At 39.2% G+C, this 21,536-nt stretch overlaps 1 protein-coding gene across 1 annotated transcript in view; it reads right to left on the bottom strand.

Moving 5' to 3' along the window:
* Positions 1–21,536, bottom strand: part of Pard3b (par-3 family cell polarity regulator beta) — a 1,032,172-nt gene that overhangs the window by 495,012 nt on the left and 515,624 nt on the right. Inside the window, exon 5 of the mRNA XM_021162850.3 lies at positions 18,480–18,568. Coding sequence (XP_021018509.1) covers positions 18,480–18,568 — 89 coding nt within the window. The remainder of the gene's footprint in view (positions 1–18,479; positions 18,569–21,536) is intronic.

Genomic DNA, 21,536 nt, shown 5'->3' with positions numbered 1-21,536 from the left:
CTTCTTTGAAGGTCTGATAGAACTCTGCACTAAACCCATCTGGTCCTTGTTTTTTGTTTTTTGTTTTTTTGTTTTGTTTTTGTTTTTTGTTTTTTTTTTTGTTTTTTTTTTTTGATTGGGAGACTATTAATGACTGCTTCTATTTCTTTAGGAGATATGGGACTGTTTAAACATTAACCTGATCCTGATTTAACTTTGATACCTGGTATCTGTCTAGAAATTTGTCCATTTCATCCAGGTTCCCCAGTTTTGTTGAGTATATAGCCTTTTGTAGAAGGATCTGATGGTGTTTTGGATTTCTTCAGGATCTGTTTTTTTTTTTTCTTTTTTTTTTTTTTTTTGAGACAGGGTTTCTCTGTATAGCTCTGGCTGTCCTGGAACTCACTTTGTAGACCAGGCTGGCCTCGAACTCAGAAATCCACCTGCCTCTGCCTCCCAAGTGCTGGGATTAAAGGTGTGCGCCACCACCGCCCGGCTTCAGGATCTCCTTTTCATTTCTGATTTTGTTAATTAGGATGCTGTCCCTGTGACCTCTAGTGAATCTGGCAAAGGGTTTATCTATCTTGTTGATTTTCTCAAAGAACCAGCTTCTCCTTTGATTGATTCTTTGAATAGTTCTTCTTGTTTCCACTTGGTTGATTTCACCTCTGACTTTGATTTTTTCCTGCTGTCTACTCCTCTTGGGTGAATTTGCTTCCTTTTGTTCTAGAGCTTTTAGGTGTGTTGTCAAGCTGCTAGTGTGTGCTCTCTCTAGTTTCTTTTTGGAGGCACTCAGAGCTATGAGTTTTCCTCTTAGAAATGCTTTCATTGTGTCCCATAACTTTGGGTATGTTGTGGCTTCATTTTTATTAAACTCTAAAAAGTCTTTAATTTCTTTCTTTATTCCTTCCTTGACCAAGGTATCATTGAGAAGAGTGTTGTTCAGTTTCCACATGAATGTTGGCTTTCTATTATTTATGTTGTTATTGAAGATCAGCCTTAGTCCATGGTGATCTGATAGGATGCATGGGACAATTTCAATATTTTTGTATCTGTTAGGGCCTGTTTTGTGACCAAATATGGTCAATTTTGGAGAAGGTACCATGAGGTGCTGAGAAGAAGGTATATCCTTTTGTTTTAGGATAAAATGTTCTGTAGATATCTGTTAATCCATTTGTTTCATAACTTCTGTTAGTTTCACTGTGTCCCTGTTTAGTTTCTGTTTTCATGATCTGTCCACTGATGAAAGTGGTGTGTTGAAGTCTCCCACTATTATTGTGTGAGGTGCAATGTGTGCTTTGAGCTTTACTAAAGTTTCTTTAATGAATGTGGCTGCCCTTGCATTTGGAACATAGATATTCAGAATTGAGAGTTCCTCTTGGAGGATTTTACCTTTGATGAGTATGAAGTGTCCCTCCTTGACTTTTTTGATAACTTTGGGTTGGAAGTCGATTTTATTCGATATTAGAATGGCTATTTCAGCTTGTTTTTTCAGACCATTTCCTTGGAAAATTGTTTTCCAGCCTTTCACTCTGAGGTAGTGTCTGTCTTTTCCCCTGAGATGGGTTTCCTGTAAGCACCAGAATGTGGGTCCTGTTTGTGTAGCCAGTCTGTTTGTCTATGTCTTTTTATTGGGGAGTTGAGTCCATTGATATTAAGAGATATTAAGCAAAAGTATTTGTTGCTTCCTATTATTTTTGTTGTTAGAGTTGGCATTCTGTTCTTGTGGCTGTCTTTTTTTTTAGGTTTGTTGAAGGATTACTTTCTTGCTTTTTCTAGTACGTGGTTTGCGTCCTTGCATTGTTTTGTTTTTTTGTTTTTTTGTTTTTTTTTTTCCTGTTATTATCCTTTGAAGGGCTGGATTCATGGAAAGATAATGTGCTAATTTGGTTTTGTCATGGAATACTTTGGTTTCTCCTCTATGGTAATTGAAAATTTGGCTGGGTATAGTAGCCTAGCCGGGCATTTGTGTTCTCTTAGTGTCCATATAACATCTGTCCAGAATCCTCTGGATTTCATAGTCTCTGGTCAAAAATCTGGTGTAATTCTGATAGGCCTGCTTTTATATGTTACTTTGACCTTTTCCCCTTACTGCTTTTAATATTCTATCTTTATTTAGTGCATTTGTTGTTCTGATTATTATGTGTCGGGAGGAATTTCTTTTCTGGTCCAGTCTATTTGGAGTTCTGTAGGCTTCTTGTATGTTCATGGGCATGTCTTTCTTTAGGTTTGGGAAATTTTCTTTTATAATTTTGTTGAAGACATTTGCTGGCCCTTTAAGTTGAAAATCTTCAATCTCATCTACTCCTATTATCCGTAGGTTTTGCCTTCTCATTGTGTCCTGGATTTTCTGGATGTTTTGAGTTAGGACCTTTTTGCATTTTCCATTTTCTTTGATTGTTGTGCCGATGTACTCTATGGAATCTTCTGCACCTTTCCATCTCTTGTATTCTGTTGCTGATGCTCGCTTCTATGGTTCCAGATTTCTTCCAAGGGTTTCTATCTCCAGTGTTTCCTCACTTTGTGTTTTCTTTATTGTGTCTCCTTCCCTTTTTAGGTCTTGTATGGTTTTGTTCATTTCCATCACCTGTTTGGTTGTGTGTTCCTGTTTTTCTTTAAGGACTTGTAACTCTTTAGCTGTGTTCTCCTGTATTACTTTAAGTGAGTTATTAAAGTCCTTCTTGATGTCCTCTACCATCATCATGAGATATGCCTTTAAATGTGGGTCTAGGTTTTTGGGTGTGTTGGGGTACCCATGACTGGCTCAGGTGGGAGTGCTGGGTTCTGATGATGGTGAGTGGTCTTGGTTTCTGTTAGTAAGATTCTTACATCTGCCTTTTGCCATCTGGTAACCTCTGGAGTCAGTTGTTATAGTGGTCTCTGGTTAGAGCTTGTTCTTTTTGTGATTCTGTTAGCCTCTATCAGCAGACCTGGGAGACTAGCTCTCTCCTGAGTTTCAGTGGTTAGAGCACTCTCTGCAGGCAAGCTCTCCTCTTGCAGAGAAGGTGCACTGATATCTGTTGTTCGGATTTGCCTCCTGGCAGAAGATGAAGGCCTGAAACAGGGCCTGTCCCAGAAGCTGTTAGCTTCTGTTGTCCACACTCTCACCTCCTGTGCAGACTAGTCTTGGCAGGTTCTGGGAACCAAGATGTCTCTGGCAGATGTTCTGGCAATGGCCTCCTGGGCCGGGCGGACACCTCTCCTCTGGCAGGGAAGGTGCCTGGATGTCTGGAGCCTGAAATGGGGTCTGCCACAGAAGCTCTGTGGCTCACTGCCTGTTCCAGAAGCTGTTAGCTTCTGTAGTCCACACTCTCACCTGTGCAGACTAGTATTGGTGGGATCTGGGAACCAAGATGTCTCCCGCAGATGCTCTGGCAAAGCCCTCCAACTAAGTAAATCTTATACTTTATTCTGTCTTATTCAAAACTAGTAAAAAAAAATATATATATATATTTACATATATATATGTATATATATCATGTGTATATATGTTATATATATGCACACATGATATATATGATATATAACATATATACATACATATGTATATGTGTATATGATGTATGCTATACATAGTATGTATATATGTATATGATATATATGTTACATATACTATACATAGTATGTATATGTGTGTATATATATATATATGCATGCACACACACACATTGCCTGCTTGTGGACTTGTTGTGCAAGGTGCAAGTGGAATAGACACCTTAATCAGGGGGGCTCCCCTTTCTTAGAGGAGAAGGAGAGGGGGACATGCAAGGGAGAACCTGCATGAGGTGTTACTGGGAGGAGAGGGGAGCTTGTTCTGGGATTTATGTAAAGTGAATAAATAAATAAATAAATAAATAAAGTAAAAAAAAGATAGGTTATCATTCCAAAATTTCAAAGTAGATTTGCAATATTATAAATAATATGCAAACATTCACAGATAGTGAGATCTGATTAATAAAAACAACATTCAAATGTTTATATACATAGATCATGTCCTAACTTTATAAAATGTGGTCCATAAATTATTTGAAAGAAAGTCATCTGAAACATGATGTCATATAGATAAGTTCACATATCCTTATTGATTGCAAAAGCAGAAGCACTGCAATTTTATAGGTACTTAATGATGTTGTCTAGAAATGTGTGTCTGTATGTATACACCCTCAATGGTAAGATTTTTTTTTACAAATATGTGAATGCATATATGTTACTAATATTATTTTTTAGATAAACCCAAGTGCAATTTGGATTTAGAGAGCAGTTGTTCAAGTTTGGAGGACAGTACAGAAGCCACGTCATGTGAGTGGTAAGGAAGACCAAGAATGAAAAGGATAGAACACAAGGTGGAAAGGATATTCTAGAAGTCGAAGGTAAACAAACCATAGAAACAGGCAATCATGTGACCTGGGTGAGGTAAGGATCACAGCACAGAGAAGTGAGCAGAGTCCCTAAGATCAAGGCAGTTCTTCTGGAAGATGCTTGCAATCATCAGGTCCAACATTTCCATGCTAGCACAGTGCCCTAAGGTCCATATCACAGTGCTGACTCAGTAATCATGGGAACTGCCTTTGCTAGTCAAAGAGCTCAGGAGAGAACAATGGACAAGGTTATAGGTCAGTGGATAAAGATGAGACTGTCATGGATAGCCGTTCTGCCAGAGCTAGATACTAAGGACTTCAACTGGTTTCTATTGACAAGGAATTGAAGCTTCAGGCAGATGATGCAATGAGTGCTACAGGTGTCTGCAGGTCTGATTCCTTCTCCCAAGACAAATGGACCGAGTTTTCAACATTAATATTATCCAATACAGTCTCAATTGGAGAGAAAGGATTACAGACAGGGGACAATATTTTTCTATTTTTCCCTAAAGGTGACTGTGAGACAAGTGTGTCTGTCTTAGTTAAACCAAGATGCTCAGCCTCAGATTTCCTCATTTCTGTAATGAGGACATTGAAATTTGGGTCTCCTCCTCCCCCAAAGAGATGTTACTTTAACAGCAAAAGTAACTCACACATCACACATATGTATCTGACATGGGATTGATAAGTTTTAGCTATTACTGTGACTTTAAGACTCTCCTTTCTTCGGCCATCATTGGGAAGAGAGGCCCCTTGGTCTTGCAAACTTTATATGCCCCAGTACAGGGGAATGCCAGGGCTAAGAAGTGGGAGTGAACGGGGAGCAGAACGGGGTGGGGAGGATATAGGGGACTTTCTAGATAGCATTTGAAATGTAAATGAAGAAAATATCTAATAAAAATTGAAAAAAAAGACTTTCCTTTCTTTTTCAGGTAGATTTTTCACTATGTACCCCAGGTTGGCCTTGAACTAGTGATCTTCCTGCCTCAGCTTCTGGATTATAGTACCATGTCATCGGACCTACTTTGATTATTAGCATTTCTAAGAGAATAAATACATTTATGGGCTTTAAAGGAATAATCTATTATAGTTTTATCTCATTAATTTTCTTTGTAAAACTGTATGATCAAGGGATATATTCCTTTACTATATTGCTTATACAGAGAGGAAAGATTAAAGGCCTTACTGAATGGTCTGAAGACATGAGCTTGTGTCTTCAGGGATGGAGCGGCAGACCCATCATACTGACGCAAATAGTATGGACTCAGAGGAAAACCTCAAAGGAGGTTTTGCAGATGACCCTGAATTCTACTCCATGTAGAAACATTTTGCGGGTACAATTGGATTGATTGAAAATCTCCTAGTTTGATGGTAGGTATACTATCAACTAATCGGTCTAAATTCTAATAATTTTAATTCAATAATCATAAACTGCCATGGGAAAGTTCCATAAAAAAATCAATCAATCCAGAAGCTCTGATTAAATATTGAGAAGAAGAAGAAAGTGTATTTTGCAGTGTTTGGGTGTTTATGTTTTTAGATATCTATTAGGTTCATTTGGTCTGTTAGGTCATTTGACTCTAGTCTTTCTCTGTTTACTTTTTGCAAGGGTGGCCTATTGGTTGGTGAAAATTGGGCACTGCAATCATTTATTCTTATTGTGTTAGGACGAATTTAGGCTTTAACATCTGGTAGTAGCATATATTTTATGGAACTGGGTACTTGTGAGTTTGGTGCATTTATATTTAGAATCATAATGGGCTTTTGGTGAGTTGTTTCCTTGATCATGATGAAATGAACTTTATCTTTCATTATTAGTTTTGGTTTGGTTTACATTTTTCGTATCAGGATACCATGCTTGCTTGTTTGCTGGTTCCATTGGCCTAGAATACATTCTTTCATCCAATACAGTCTATCCTTGAAGATATATGTGTGTGTCTTGCAGACAACAAAAAGATGGATACTGCTAACCTATGAGTTTTGACATGATGGTGAGGGTTTAATATTTAAAGTTCTAGCAGGTGTGTTCTGACTGTAATGACTTTATTGCTCTGTGGGTAGCTTTATACATACACTAGTATTGAGGAGTGGGTCTTACCACCCATTTCATGTCTGTAGCAGTTTGGGTAAGGACCCAGGGTAGGTGGAGTAGCAGAGCCAGAGTTGCCAATCACATGTGTATCTACTCAGTCCAAGTCTCACTAAAAGACTCATATTTGATTTTACAGAAAGTGGGCACTCAAGGTATTGGTACTAGCTAGGATCCCTGTGATAATTGCTGTGATTAAGAAGGAATTACCAGGCAGTTATATGTGGGGGCAACTAAAAGGAGAAAAGATGAGGGAGAGTCTGGTATTTGAGACATATTAGTGAATTGTTGCAACTTTCATGCATCAAGAGAATATAGGCCTCAACATTTATTTATGACTAAAGCATGAAACCATCGGAGCAATGTCAACACATTTTGTGCTGGACTCTGAAAATTACTTGTCTTTTGGATGACTGTCATGGACAAAGAAGCAAAGATAAACATGATGAAAAAAATAGGCAAGCCTAGAAAAGGTAACCTTGGGAGACAGGAGCTGAGCAACAAGGCGAGGTCAGATATATCAAAGGAATCGGGGAGAAGGGAAGGTCTTCTGTACTTACTGCTTGCTATTTAAAGTGGTGCTCTAAGTGCCTCAGGAAAACTACCCAAACGGAGCCCTCAACTTCATTGTATTTTATGATCAAGATGAGAGGACTGATTAGTCACAAGACACACAAATTATAAGATGAGTGAGAAAAATCCTTTCACCAGCTCTCAAGTTTGTAGCTATGCTGATGATTCACTGAGCATTTTTTTAATCCAGTAAGTCATTTACTCAACGAATATATTCCTCTTAGATGCCAAGACTGGTACAGGGTGCCAGAAATGCTTTTGATTCCGTTTGGAAGAATACAGAGTTACAATGAACTATATAATATGTGTAATACTGACTAGGAGACTTGCAATAGTAATTAGTAATTATTCAGCCTTTCATTTAACAATGTACTAAGTCAGCTGCCTGTAATGTACCTTAATTAATCTTCCCAGAATCTATGTGATCATAAAAGTCATTTTCCATATGAAGGAAATATTTTAAAGATGTTCAGTAATTAGTCCAATAATGTACAGGTAGCCCCGTGAAAAGCCAGTGTTCAGACCTAGCCCTTATCTAATTCAAAGGGTTTTGAGAGAAATGCTAAGTGGTGCCACTGAGAACATTTTACTCAGTCCTTATACACAGACTCAATCAGAGAATTACAAGAGGTTCACATTGGAGAGGAAAGGTGGTAAGTTATTGCAATAGCTTAGCTGAGAGATGACAAAGCCTGAAGCGATGACTATGCCATGGAACAGAGTTAAGTCATTTTGACACGGACTCTACAGATTTACTTAGCTTCTGTGCTACTGGTAAGGAAATGAGCCCAAAGTCTTACTCTTCTGCCAAGCTTTATGTTCTGTCAGGACTTCCTTCCACAAGAGGATGCTGACCACATTGACCAACTGTAAGCTGCTTCTTCTATCTCTGTCTTTCCAATTACCTTTACCACCTAAACGAGTATAATCTGTAAGCTTCCCCCAGGAGCTGAACATTCCAGCCTATAAAGATTGTTCTTACTTATCTTCTTCTCTGAGTATATGGGTATTTTTTAAATATATTATTCTCTAGAATATCATTCATTAATATAATGCAATAATGATCATACCCACCCCTTTCCTCATCAACTTTTTCTTCTCCCCACTTCATGTCTATTCTTTTCTGATAATGCTCTAAGTCTAATTACTGTTGTCTATATGTGCATAGGCATGAACCCATTTACTGGTGCCAGTGGCACACCTTAAAAATAGAGTCTCTCTCCTCTAAAACTACCACTTGCCAATAGCTTCTCATTAAAGGCTGCTCTCAACCTCCATCAGATAAGCATGTCTGTGGGAGGCAGTCAATGGATAGATACATAAGAATAAGATACCAGTAGTTAGCCCCAGACTGGACATCTTCACCAAGGACTTTTCTCAACCCAGCCTCAGGAAATACTATAGAATTGGGTTTGGGAGCAGAAAGGTGCTGGAGGTGGTGATGGAGAGGGGGGCTGTGGAATGCTAGCTTCTAGACATGGAGATCACACATATGACGACTGTGGTTAGGGCTCAGTGACCACACAGGAGCAATGCAGCCTCTCTTTCCACTGATGGCGGACTAGGCCATCTTCTGATACATATGCAGCTAGAGACACAAGCTCTGGGGGGTACTGGTTAGTTCATATTGTTGTTCCACCTATAGGGTTGCAGACCTCTTTAGCTCCTTGGGTACTTTCTCTAGCTCCTCCATTGGGGGCCCTATGATCCATCCAATAGCTGACTGTGAGCATCCACTTCTGTGTTTGCTAGGCCATCTTGCAAACTTTATATGCCTCAGTACAGGGGAACGCCAGGGTCAAGAAGTGGGAGTGCAGGGGGGAGGGTATGGGGGACTTTTAGGGTAGCATTGGAAATGTAAATGAAGAAAATACCTAATTAAAATTAAAAAAAAAAAAAGAAATCATAAAAAAAGGAGCAATGCAGCCAACACTGAGGCCCAGATGAGGAGGTACTCTGCAGACCCCACCCATTCACGGAGGCATTCGGGTCCTCTGACGACACAGTCTGCAAACTCAAATGCAAAGTCAAGCTACACCTGTCATCACATGTTTCCCTGTGCAGGTTCTGGGGCACGAAGACAAACCAAGGACTAAAATGGTTCTCATAAGCAATGCTCAGATCAGTGGATTTAGAGGCCCGAGCAGTAGACTGGATGTGGATTTTGTGTCTAGTTGCTGGTTGCTCTGAATAGTAGTTTCTTCTCCTACTATTGGCAACAATGAGACACACAAAAAGGACTGTTTTTTGTTTGTTTGTTGGTGTTTGTTTGTTTTTTTTTTTATGACAGAGAACTTTTTATTAAGGACAGCACCTTGTGTGGAGTGTTCTATTCAAAATAGAAGCCATGGAACATTTAGAAAAGGGACTATGGATTCCAGGTGTCTAAGCCAAGACTGACCTGCAGAGTTGTCCCAGCGACAGAGAATGCGTACTACATCCCATGGAGGTTCTTGCAATGGGAACAGATTTTTGTCCTGAAGCCTCACACTCTCTCCTGGGGTCCATGAACGCTCCCTTTTGGTTCCCTTCAGAGTCTGTTCTGTAGTTACTAAATTTTTAATGACTAGTGGGTACCTGTAATCCCACTGCCTAAAAGAAAAATATATTTGTAGATGTCCTACATCTAAGCAAACGATAATTCCAAAGTTCTAATCTTTGTTTCCCCTCAAACATTGTGTTATCCTCCACCCTGCCTCTCACGAGCACAACTCTGTATTAAAAAGGACTGTTTTGAAAAAATATATATAATCAATATATATTTTAAGAAATCAGTCATGCTCTTCCGGCCGGACCAGCACTGGGGTAGCTAGAGCGCAGGGTCGGCTGACACCTGCCAGCTACCCACGACCCCTGCCACAGGATTTTGAGACTGCTGGTGAGTGGAACACAGCTTCTGCTCCAGTCCAATCACGCGGGACCCGAGACTGCTTTGGTTGGGGAGGCAGAAATCCGGCCTGAAAAGGGCCACAAGCCTATTCCGGTCAGAAAAGCGCCGGGGTAGCTAGGGCGCAGGGTCGGCTGACACTCGCCAGCTACCCACAACACCCGCCACAGGATCTTAAGACTTCTGGTGAGTGGAACACAGCTTCTGCTCCAATCCAATTGCGCGCGGGACCTGAGACTGCATTAGTTAGGGAAGCAGAAAACCAGCCTGAGTAGGGCCACAGGCCTCTTCCGGCCGGACCAGCACCAGGGTAGCTAGAGCGCAGGGTCGGCTGACACCCGCCAGCTACCCACAACCCCCGCCACAGGATTTGGAGACTGCTGGTGAGTGGAACACAGCTTCTGCTCCAATCTTTAAACAGTGAAAACGAAAACAACTAACCCCAGAGATTCAGATGGTGAAAGGTAAACTTAATAATCTTACTAACAGAAACCAAGACCACTCACCATCATCAGAACCCAGCACTCCCACTTCGCCCAGTCCAGGGCACCCCAACACACCGGAAAAGCTAGACACAGATCTAAAAGCATATCTCCTGATGATGGTAGAGGACTTCAAGAAGGACTTTAATAACACACTTAAAGAAATACAAAGGAACACTGGTAAACAGGTAGAAGACAGTAAAGAGGAAGCACAAAAATCCCTTAAAGAATTGCAGGAGAACACTGCTAAAGAGTTACAAATCCTTAAAGAAAAACAGGATAACATAATCAAACAGGTAGAAGTCCTTACAGAAAAACAGGAAAACACATCCAAACAGATGATGGAAATGAACAAAACCATACTAGACCTAAAAAGGGAAGTAGACACAATAAAGAAAACCCAAAATGAGGCAACACTGGAGATAGAAACCCTAGGAAAGAAATCTGGAACCATAGATACGAGCATCAGCAACAGAATACAAGAAATGGAAGAGAGAATCTCAGGTGCAGAAGATTCCATAGAGAACATCGGCACAACAATCAAGGAAAATGTAAAATGCAAAAAGATCCTAACTCAAAACATCCAAGAAATACAGGACACAATGAGAAGACCAAACCTACGGATAATAGGAGTGGATGAGAATGAAGATTTTCAACTCAAAGGACCAGCAAACATCTTCAACAAAATTATAGAAGAAAACTTCCCAAATCTAAAGAAAGAGATGCCCATGAACATACAAGAAGCCTACAGAACTCCAAATAGACTGGACCAGAAAAGAAATACCTCCCAACACATAATAATCAGAACAACAGATGCTCTAAATAAAGATAGAATACTAAAAGCAGTAAGAGAAAAAGGCCAAGTAACATATAAAGGCAAGCCTATCAGAATTACACCAGATTTTTCACCAGAGACTATGAAAGCCAGAAGATCCTGGACAGATGTTATACAGACACTAAAAGAACACAAATTCCAGCCCAGGCTACTATACCCAGCCAAACTCTCAATTAACATAGATGGAGAAACCAAAGTATTCCACGACAAAACCAAATTCACACATTATCTCTCCACGAATCCAGCCCTTCAAAGAATAATAACAGAAAAAAACCAATACAAGGACAGGAACCACGCCCTAAAAACAACAAGAAGGTAATCCCTCAACAAACCTAAAAGAAGACAGCCACAAGAACAGAATGCCAACTTTAACAACAAAAATAACAGGAAACAACAATTACTTTTCCTTAATATCTCTTAATATCAATGGACTCATCTCCCCGATAAAAAGACATAGACTAATAAACTGGCTACACAAACAAGACCCAACATTTTGCTGCTTACAGGAAACTCATCTCAGAGAAAAAGATAGACACTACCTCAGAATGAAAGGCTGGAAAACAATTTTCCAAGCAAATGGTATGAAGAAACAAGCTGGAGTAGCCATTCTAATATCTGATAAGATTGACTTCCAACCCAAAGTCATTAAAAAAGACAGGGAGGGACACTTCATACTCATCAAAGGTAAAATACTCCAAGAGGAACTATCAATCCTGAATATCTATGCTCCAAATACAAAGGCAGCCACATTCATTAAAGAAACTTTAGTAAATCTCAAAGCACACATTGCACCTCATACAATAATAGTGGGAGACTTCAACACACCACTTTCACCAATGGACAGATCATGGAAACAGAAACTAAACAGGGACACAGAGAAACTAAGAGAAATTATGAATCAAATGGATCTGGCAGATATCTACAGAACATTCTATCCTAAAACAAAAGGATATACCTTCTTCTCAGCACCTCATGGTACCTTCTCCAAAATTGACCACATAATTGGTCACAAAACAGGCCTCAACAGATACAAAAATATTGAAATTGTCCCATGCATCCTATCAGATCACCATGGACTAAGGCTGATCTTCAATAACAAAATAAATAATAGAAAGCCAACCTTCACGTGGAAACTGAACAACACTCTTCTCAATGATACCTTGGTCAAGGAAGGAATAAAGAAAGAAATTAAGGACTTTTTAGAGTTCAATGAAAATGAAGCCACAACATACCCAAACTTATGGGATGCAATGAAAGCATTTCTAAGAGGAAAACTCATAGCTCTGAGTGCCTCCAAAAGGAAACTAGAGAGAGCACACATTAGCAGCTTGACAACATACCTAAAAGCACTAGAACAAAAGGAAGCAAATTCACCCAAGAGAAGTAGACCCAGGAAATAATCAAACTCAGGGGAGAAATCAACCAAGTGGAAACAAGAAGAACTATTCAAAGAATCAACCAATCAAGGAGCTGGTTCTTTGAGAAAATCAACAAGATAGATAAACCCTTAGCCAGACTCACTAGAGGGCACAGGGAAAGCATCCTAATTAACAAAATCAGAAATGAAAAAGGAGACATAACAACAGATCATGAAGACATCCAAAACACCATCAGATCCTTCTACCAAAGGCTATACTCAACAAAACTGGAGAACCTGGATGAAATGGAGAAGTTCCTAGACAGATACCAGGTACCAAAGTTGAATCAAGATCAGGTTAATGATCTAAACAGCCCTATATCCCCCAAAGAAATAGAAGCAGTCATTAATAGTCTCCCAACTAATAAAAGCCCAGGACCAGATGGGTTTAGTGCAGAGTTCTATCAGACCTTCAAAGAAGATCTAATCCCAGTTCTTCACAAACTTTTCCACAAAATAGAAACAGAAGGTACTCTACCCAACTCATTCTATGAAGCCACAATTACTCTGATACCTAAACCACAAAAAGACCCAACAAAGATAGAAAACTTCAGACCAATATCCCTTATGAATATTGATGCAAAAATCCTCAATAAAGTTCTTGCTAACCGAATCCAAGAACACATCAAAACAATCATCCATCCTGACCAAGTAGGTTTCATCCCAGGGATGCAGGGATGGTTCAATATACGGAAATCCATCAACGTAATCCAGTATATAAACAAACTCAAAGACAAAAACCACATGGTCATCTCGTTAGATGCGGAAAAAGCATTTGACAAGATCCAACACCCATTCATGATAAAAGTCTTGGAAAGATCAGGAATTCAAGGCCCATACCTAAACATGATAAAAGCAATCTACAGCAAACCAGTAGCCAACATCAAAGGAAATGGTGAGAAGCTTGAAGCAATCCCTCTAAAATCAGGGACTAGACAAGGCTGTCCACTTTCTCCATACCTATTCAACATTGTACTTGAAGTCCTAGCCAGAGCAATTCAACAACAAAAGGAGATCAAAGGGATACAAATTGGAAAAGATGAAGTCAAAATATCACTTTTTGCAGATGATATGATAGTATATATGTGACCCTAAAAATTCCACCAGAGAACTCCTAAGCCTGATAAACAGCTTCGGTGAAGTAGCTGGATATAAAATTAACTCAAACAAATCAATGGCCTTTCTCTACACAAAGAATAAACAGGCTGAGAAAGAAATTAGGGAAACAACACCCTTCTCAATAGTCACAAATAATATAAAATATCTTGGCGTGACTCTAACTAAGGAAGTGAAAGATCTGTATAATAAAAACTTCAAGTCTCTGAAGAAAGAAATTATAGAAGATCTCAGAAGATGGAAAGATCTCCCATGCTCATGGATTGGCAGGATCAACATTGTAAAAATGGCTATCTTGCCAAAAGCAATCTACAGATTCAATGCAATCCCCATCAAAATTCCAAATCAATTCTTCAACGAATTAGAAAGTGCAATCTGCAAATTCATCTGGAATAACAAAAAACCTAGGATAGCAAAAACTCTTCTCAAGGATAAAAGAACCTCTGGTGGAATCACCATGCCGGACCTAAAGCTTTACTACAGAGCAATTGTGATAAAAACTGCATGGTACTGGTATAGTGACAGACAAATAGACCAATGGAATAGAATTGACGACCCAGAAATGAACCCACACACCTACGGTCACTTGATCTTTGACAAGGGAGCTAAAAACATCCAGTGGAAGAAAGACAGCATTTTCAACAAATGGTGCTGGCACAACTGGTTTTTAACATGTAGAAGAATGCAACTTGATCCATTCCTATCTCCTTGTACTAAGGTCAAGTCTAAGTGGATCAAGGAACTTCACATAAAACCAGAGACACTGAAACTTATAGAGGAGAAAGTGGGGAAAAGCCTTGAAGATATGGGCACAGGGGAAAAATTCTTGAATAGAACAGTAATGGCTTGTGCTGTAAGATCGAGAATTGACAAGTGGGACCTCATGAAACTGCAAAGCTTCTGCAAGGCTAAAGACACCATCAATAAGACAAAAAAACCACCAACAGATTGTGAAAGGATCTTCACCTATCCTAAATCAGATAAGGGACTAATATCCAATATATATAAAGAACTCAAGAAGGTGGACTCCAGAAAGTCAAATAACCCCATTAAAAAATGGGGCTCAGAACTGAACAAAGAATTCTCACCTGAGGAATACCGAATGGCAGAGAAGCACTTGAAAAAATGTTCAACATCCTTAATCATCAGGGAAATGCAAATCAAAACAACCCTGAGATTCCACCTCACACCAGTCAGAATGGCTAAGATCAAAAATTCAGGTGACAGCAGATGCTGGCGAGGATGTGGAGAAAGAGGAACACTCCTCCATTGTTGGTGGGATTGCAAGCTTGTACAACCACTCTGGAAATCAGTCTGGCGGTTCCTCAGAAAATTGGACATAGTACTACCGGAGGATCCAGCAATACCTCTCCTGGGCATATATCCAAATGTCCCAACTGGTAAAAAGGACACATGCACCACTATGTTCATAGTAGCCCTATTTATAATAGCCAGAAGCTGGAAAGAACCCAGATGTCCCTCAACAGAGGAATGGATACAGAAATTATGGTACATTTACACAATGGAGTACTACTCAGCTATTAAAAAGAATGAATTTATGAAATTCCTAGTCAAATGGATGGACCTGGAGGGCATCATCTTGAGTGAAGTAACACAATCACAAAAGAACTCACACAATATGTATTCACTGATAAGTGGATATTAGCCCAAAACTTAGGATACCCAAGATATAAGATACAATTTGCTAAACGCATGAAACTCAAGAAGAATGAAGACCAAAGTGTGGACACTGTGCACCTTCTTAGAATTGGGAACAAAACACCCAGGGAAGGAGTTACAGAGACAAAGTTCGTAGCTGTGATGAAAGGATGGACCATTTAGAGACTGCCATATCCAGGGATCCATCCCATAAGCAGCTTCTAAATGCTGACACCATTGCATACACTAGCAAGATTTTGCTGAAAGGACCCAAATATAGCTGTCTCTTGTGAGATGATGCCGGGGCCTAGCAAACACAGGAATGGATGTTCACAGTCAGCTATTGGATGTATCACAGGGCTCCCAATGGAGAAGCTAGAGAAAGTACCCAAGGAGCTAAAGGGATCTGCAACCGTTGGAACAACATGATGTACTAACCAGAACTCCGGAGCTCTTGTCTCTAGCTGCATATGTATCGAAAGATGGCCTAGTTGGCCATCACTGGAAAGAGAGGCCCATTGGACTTGCAAACTTTATATGCCCCAATATAGGGGAATGCCAGGGCCAAAAGAATGGGAATGGGTGGGTAGGGAAGTGGGGGGCGCTATGGGGGACTTTTGCGATAGCATTGGAAATGTAACTGAGGAAAATATGTAATAAAAATATTAAAAATTAAAAAAAAAAGAAATTAGTCATGATACTTCTCTCAATTATCAGTTATTTCTTTCAGTTACTTATAACAAGGAAAAGCTGAATGAATTTTCTCCTGAAGCTAAAAATAAAATAAAATAACATAACCCAAAGCAAACAATTGTATACCTTATGATGGGTGTTCATACAGCATAGTGGGAAACATTTGCCAAAGATAGTATTAAAAAATTTAAATTAAAAATTAAACTCAAATAGAACAGAAACATTCTATCTATTATGGCTAGCTATAAAAATAAGCATACCAGCTTCTAAAAAGTGTGCCCAAAAATGTTCTTGAATGAATGCTTTATATTATGCAAGTTATTAAGAAAAATTCCTAATGAACAATGATTATAGCCATATGGCTGAAAAGCATAACGCTGAAGAGAGTCTACATGGTCACTTGATTAATGGTGGTTACCCTTTCAGAAGAAAGTAGCTGGTTCCATTAGAACTGTCTGGCACATGTTAGCACACGGACTTCATGAAAGAACGCTATGGACAAATGAGCATCGGCCAGGGCAGCACTTTCTATTGCTAGATTTATTGCTTCAGAAATGCAAATTTATCTTTTATGCTAAATTCAAACAAGTTTTTGAAAATAATGATAATGGAAACTATACAAGGTGATCCTATCCAATCTAAAATTTTCCAAACCCAAACTGCTCCAAAATATGAAACTTTTGAACACTGACATAATGCTCTGAGAAATCTGGGTTTTGTAGGATCTTAGGTATTTTCTTTGTCTTTCTTTTTTCTTTTCCTTTTCTCTCTTTTCTTTTCTTCTTTCTTTCTTTCTCTCACTCGCTCACTCGCTCGCTTGCTTTCTTGCTACATTTTCATGTACTGAAGGCTGGCCTTGAACTCAACTGTGTATCGGAGGATAATTCTGAGTGTCTGATCCTCCTGGCTCCATCTCTCATGTAAGTGTTGGAACTATAGGTGTGAGCTACCACTCTCGCCTTACATGGTTCTGGGGATAGGATGAACTTAGAGCTTCATGCGCAACCCTACTACTTCCATTTTGTAGTCAAGGAGAGATGGACGAGTAGAGATATGGCTTGTATCCAGGCAGTGTTGGTAGCTGTGACATTAGAGATCAGTACTAAGGGGAATAGTTGACGTCACATAATGTGCCACTTTCCTTAATGATACAAACAATTCTGGATGATGAAACAAATTCATTTTCCAAGCACCAAGTGAAATACTATAGGATTGTATGAATACAACCTACAGAAGTACTCATAGCTTAGAGGCAAATGAAACACTCAAACATAAAGAACGTTGAAGAGCTCTGTAAACTGCAGGGCAAAGACAAGAAAAAGTGATTTAAAAATCCTGGTTGCCCACTAGAAACCTCTTTTTGGGAGTAGTGAGATCATGGACCCTGGACTAGAATTTACCAGCCACTTCGCTATGCCAGCATAATTCCCACTGCACTCTAGATTGCATTCTTATGCTCACAAATATTTGTAGCTACCACTCCCTCCCCAGAGAAGCTTTTCTGGGCAGTTAATGGAGACTGGTGTAGAGAGCTACAACTAGACACAATATAGTGATTAACCAATTGTGGGAAGCCAGGCCTAATGTATACATCTACAGCATAGATCTGTATCTATGAGTCCGACATCTACAGCATGGTTTCTGTATCTATGGCTCGGACATCTACAGGATGGTTCTCTATCTATGACTCAGGGATCATAAGGAAGAGAAGGTAGAGAATTATGGGGCTAGAATATGGAGAAGTCTATTGTAAAACCATCTCTCCTAGAAATGGCTTGTACAATAACACCTGGCATTATCCATAGATAAGGAACTCCAGGCGGCCTTTGACTGTTGAGAGAGGGAGAATTGGCTTCTCCCAGAGCTGAGACCCCTCAATGGTCAGTCATCAGAGTAGTTAGCCTGGACAACAAAAAATGACTCAGCCTGTTGTATTCATATATTTGTGCATATAGATATATACATTGTATGTGTGTGTATCCACGTGTGCACATAGCAACAATTATAGAAGAGGAGGAAGCTATCAATTTGAGGCAGGGCATATAGGAAGTTGCAAGGTGACCTGGGAGAGGCTAGAGGGAGGAGAGTGAAGGGGGCCAGTGACATAATAGAATGTATAAGAAATAAAAATGAAAAAAAAAAAGAACAAAATCCTGAAGCAGAAGAGTATTAGAAGCCCCTAGTATTTGTACATGTAAGGTTTTCAGGAAAGTTCTCATGTTGCATACAAACGGGAAAAAGGAATAAGTAATCCATGTTTGAACTGAAATGTACCTTATTACACAGTTCTACTTTTCTCAGTATCTCCGACAAAATTAGAACAACTGAAGTTCATTAAGTAAAATGATGCCAAATTTAAATAAGTAAGAACATCCTATTTTCATAAAGTACCTCAGCTCATCCCTCGTTCTGTGCAGCGAAAGCAGCCCTGCCTGTTCACCATTCATAACTTCTTTGTTTTCCACGTTCTGGGCGGAATCCTGGAATGAAGAAAAGTCACAGGTTGTGGGTGCTGTACATACAGAATGGGAGCTTTGAACGAAACGTTTCAGGGAGGGGAGGAAACAGCATGGCGCTGGACACAGACAGTTGGCTCCCATTTCTTCTGAGACTGGAAACAGCTGTGAATGTCCTCAGTGTTTTCCAGGTGCCCCCCTCTCTTCTTTGGTTTCTGAAATGCTCAAATGGGCCATTTGCACAGGGCGATATGTTAACCGCAGGGGATACATCGCTTAACTTGCTGCTACTCAGCCTTAGGTTGGGGTATCGTGTTTTAAACTTGTTTTAGGGGAAAAAATACTAAAAGAAGTCTCCAGTGCTAAGTAATGAGAAAGGAGTTTTAATCATTTCTACATGCTGGTATTTCTACAACACAGTGAAATGTAACAAAAAAAAAAAAAAAAAAAAAAAAAGAAAAAGAAAAAAGAAAAAGAAAAATGTTTGGTTGTCCTGGAACTTGCTCCATAGACCAGGCTGATCTCAAAACTAGAGTTCCATCTTTGCCTCCTGAATTTGAAAATTAAAGGCATTCACTGCCACCATGCCCAGCTCTCCTGGTATACTTTTAGCATTTATTTATTAAATTTATTCATTTTAATTTTTTTTTGTGTGTGAGTGTTTTGCTTCTGTGTCTGTATCTGGTGCTTAGAGATGTCAGAAGACATTGGCACCCCTGGAACTTGAGATAGAGTGACTGTGAGCCACCAAGTGGATGCTGGTAATCAAACCTATGTCCAATAAGAGCAAAAAGTAAAAAAAGTGCTTTTAACCTCTCACTCCCTAAACTGGCTTTTAAAAATGTGTTTCATTTTATTTTTTATTTTTTTATTTTATTTATTTTTTATTTTTATTTTTTGGTTTTTCGAGACAGGGTTTCTCTGTATAGCCCTGGCTGTCCTGGAACTTACTTTGTAGATCAGGCTGGCCTGGAACTCAGAAATCCACCTGCCTCTGCCTCCTGAGTACTGGGATTAAAGGTGTGCGCCACCATGCCCGGCTAGGCTATCTGTTTCATTTTAAATGGATAGCAATATTTCAAGCTGGTGCTCCTTTTTTTGTTTTGTTTTTTTGTTTTGTTTTGTTTTGTTTTTTGTTTTGTTTTGTTTTGTTTTGTTTTGTTTTTTGCAAGAGATATTTTCCTTAATTCAATTTTCTGGTCTCCACACAGACAAATAAAAGGAAGGACAATCTAAAAGGTTAAGAATCTTTAGTAGTTGAGCATAGAGCACCTGTGAAAAGATATCTGAACGTTTTAATGTTCATATTATCCTTAGGAAATGCTAAAAGAAGTCAGATCATACAGAACCAACAAGGCAAAATTGAGCAAGTTAAAAAAAATACCTAGAGAGAAAGATTTAACCGAACTCTTGAACCTGTGATGGTCATGCATGTCAACATATTTCACAAGCATATTTATGCCCAAGTCATTCACTTTTTATCTGTTTATAAGACAATGAGCCTTGTGTGTGTTTCCCAGAGACAGTCAGAGCCTCCTGTATTGTTTTTAAAATACCGCAAAATGTTATGAATTAAAATTAAATATTGCATGATTTCTTCTAATTTCTGAGATGTCGGATTGGAGATCAGATGTCTGCAGGACTGACACTATAATGATGTAGGTGCCCATTCCCCTGACGCTGCAGCCTGACTGGAGCATCTGCAGATATGAAGGACCATATCATTCATTACTAGTCTGATTTTCCAATTCTGTTCATTTGGCTACTACTGTCTCATGCCAGCCATATACAGTGCTGCCCACCTTACATTTGCACTAAGTTTTGAAATCATGATGTGAGGTTCTTCCAGAATTATTTTCTTTTTCTATATGGGCTCAATATTCTGAGTCTCTTACGTGTCTACAACAATTTCAGATCCAGCATGTCTGGCAACTTCCACCTACACTGAGTATTTGACAGAGAACACACTTGATCTATACATCCTAATGCCAACAAAAAGGAGTATTTAGTTTAAGGGTTTAGTTCTATATTGTTGGATCTCCCTCTTCCATGTGGAAGTTTGTTATTGATCTCTAACAACGGCGGGAAAAGAATAAGCTTTCCGGCTCTAACTGCCTTACTAGAGGTTAAGGAGTTTTCCACCTAGTTTCAGTTAATGATAAGTAAAGGTTTTATTTATGTCAACACTATATATGTATGGAAATGTCAATTAAAATTTGAAATTAGTACAGAGAGAGTTGGAGTGTGATAATCTGATCAAGGGAAATTCAGAGCTGGCTATATTTTGAGCATAATCTATGCCAACAACTATACACTTAAAGAGAACACACATCGTGCTGGAGACACGTGTGGCAGTTTTAAGGGCCTGCTGCTTTTGTAGAGGACCCAAGGTAAACTCCCAGCACTAGTGTCTGATGTCTCACCACTGCCTGTAAGCTGATCTCCTGGGATCCAATACTCTCTTGTAGAATTATGTACACTTGTATTCGTGCACACACATTCCCACATCCATACTCAAAAATCATTAGACATAAAAGAAATTCCAACGAAACACATACCTAATCCTTACAAGGTAATATTCACATCCAAGAGAAAACATGCAGTGTTTGTCTTTTTGGCGCTGGGTTACTTCTTCCAGAATGATTGTTATTTAGCAGCATCCATTTAACCTGTAATTTTTATTTCTCTTAACACCTGAATGATATTCCTGGATATGAATGTACCTCATTTTCATTATCTATTTATCAGCTTATATGCATCTAGGGTGGTTCTAATCTCTGGTTATTATGAATAGAACAATGAGTATGGATGAACAAATATCTCTAAAGTATCATGTGGGGTCCTTCTGGTACATGTTCAAGACTTGATTATATATAGCAGGATCTTCTGGTAGAATATTTTTAGATTTTTTGAGGAACTCTGATACCGAATCTCATAGTGGCTATACCAGTTCACACTCCCATTAATAATGAATAAATATCCTCCTTTCTCC

This window comes from Mus caroli, unplaced genomic scaffold, assembly GCF_978045245.1.
Source record: "Mus caroli unplaced genomic scaffold, Mus_caroli_1 scaffold_1, whole genome shotgun sequence".
Lineage (NCBI taxonomy): Eukaryota > Metazoa > Chordata > Mammalia > Rodentia > Muridae > Mus > Mus caroli.
The sequence above is the reverse complement of the archived record's forward strand: the minus strand, read 5'-3'. Positions and strand labels throughout refer to the sequence as shown.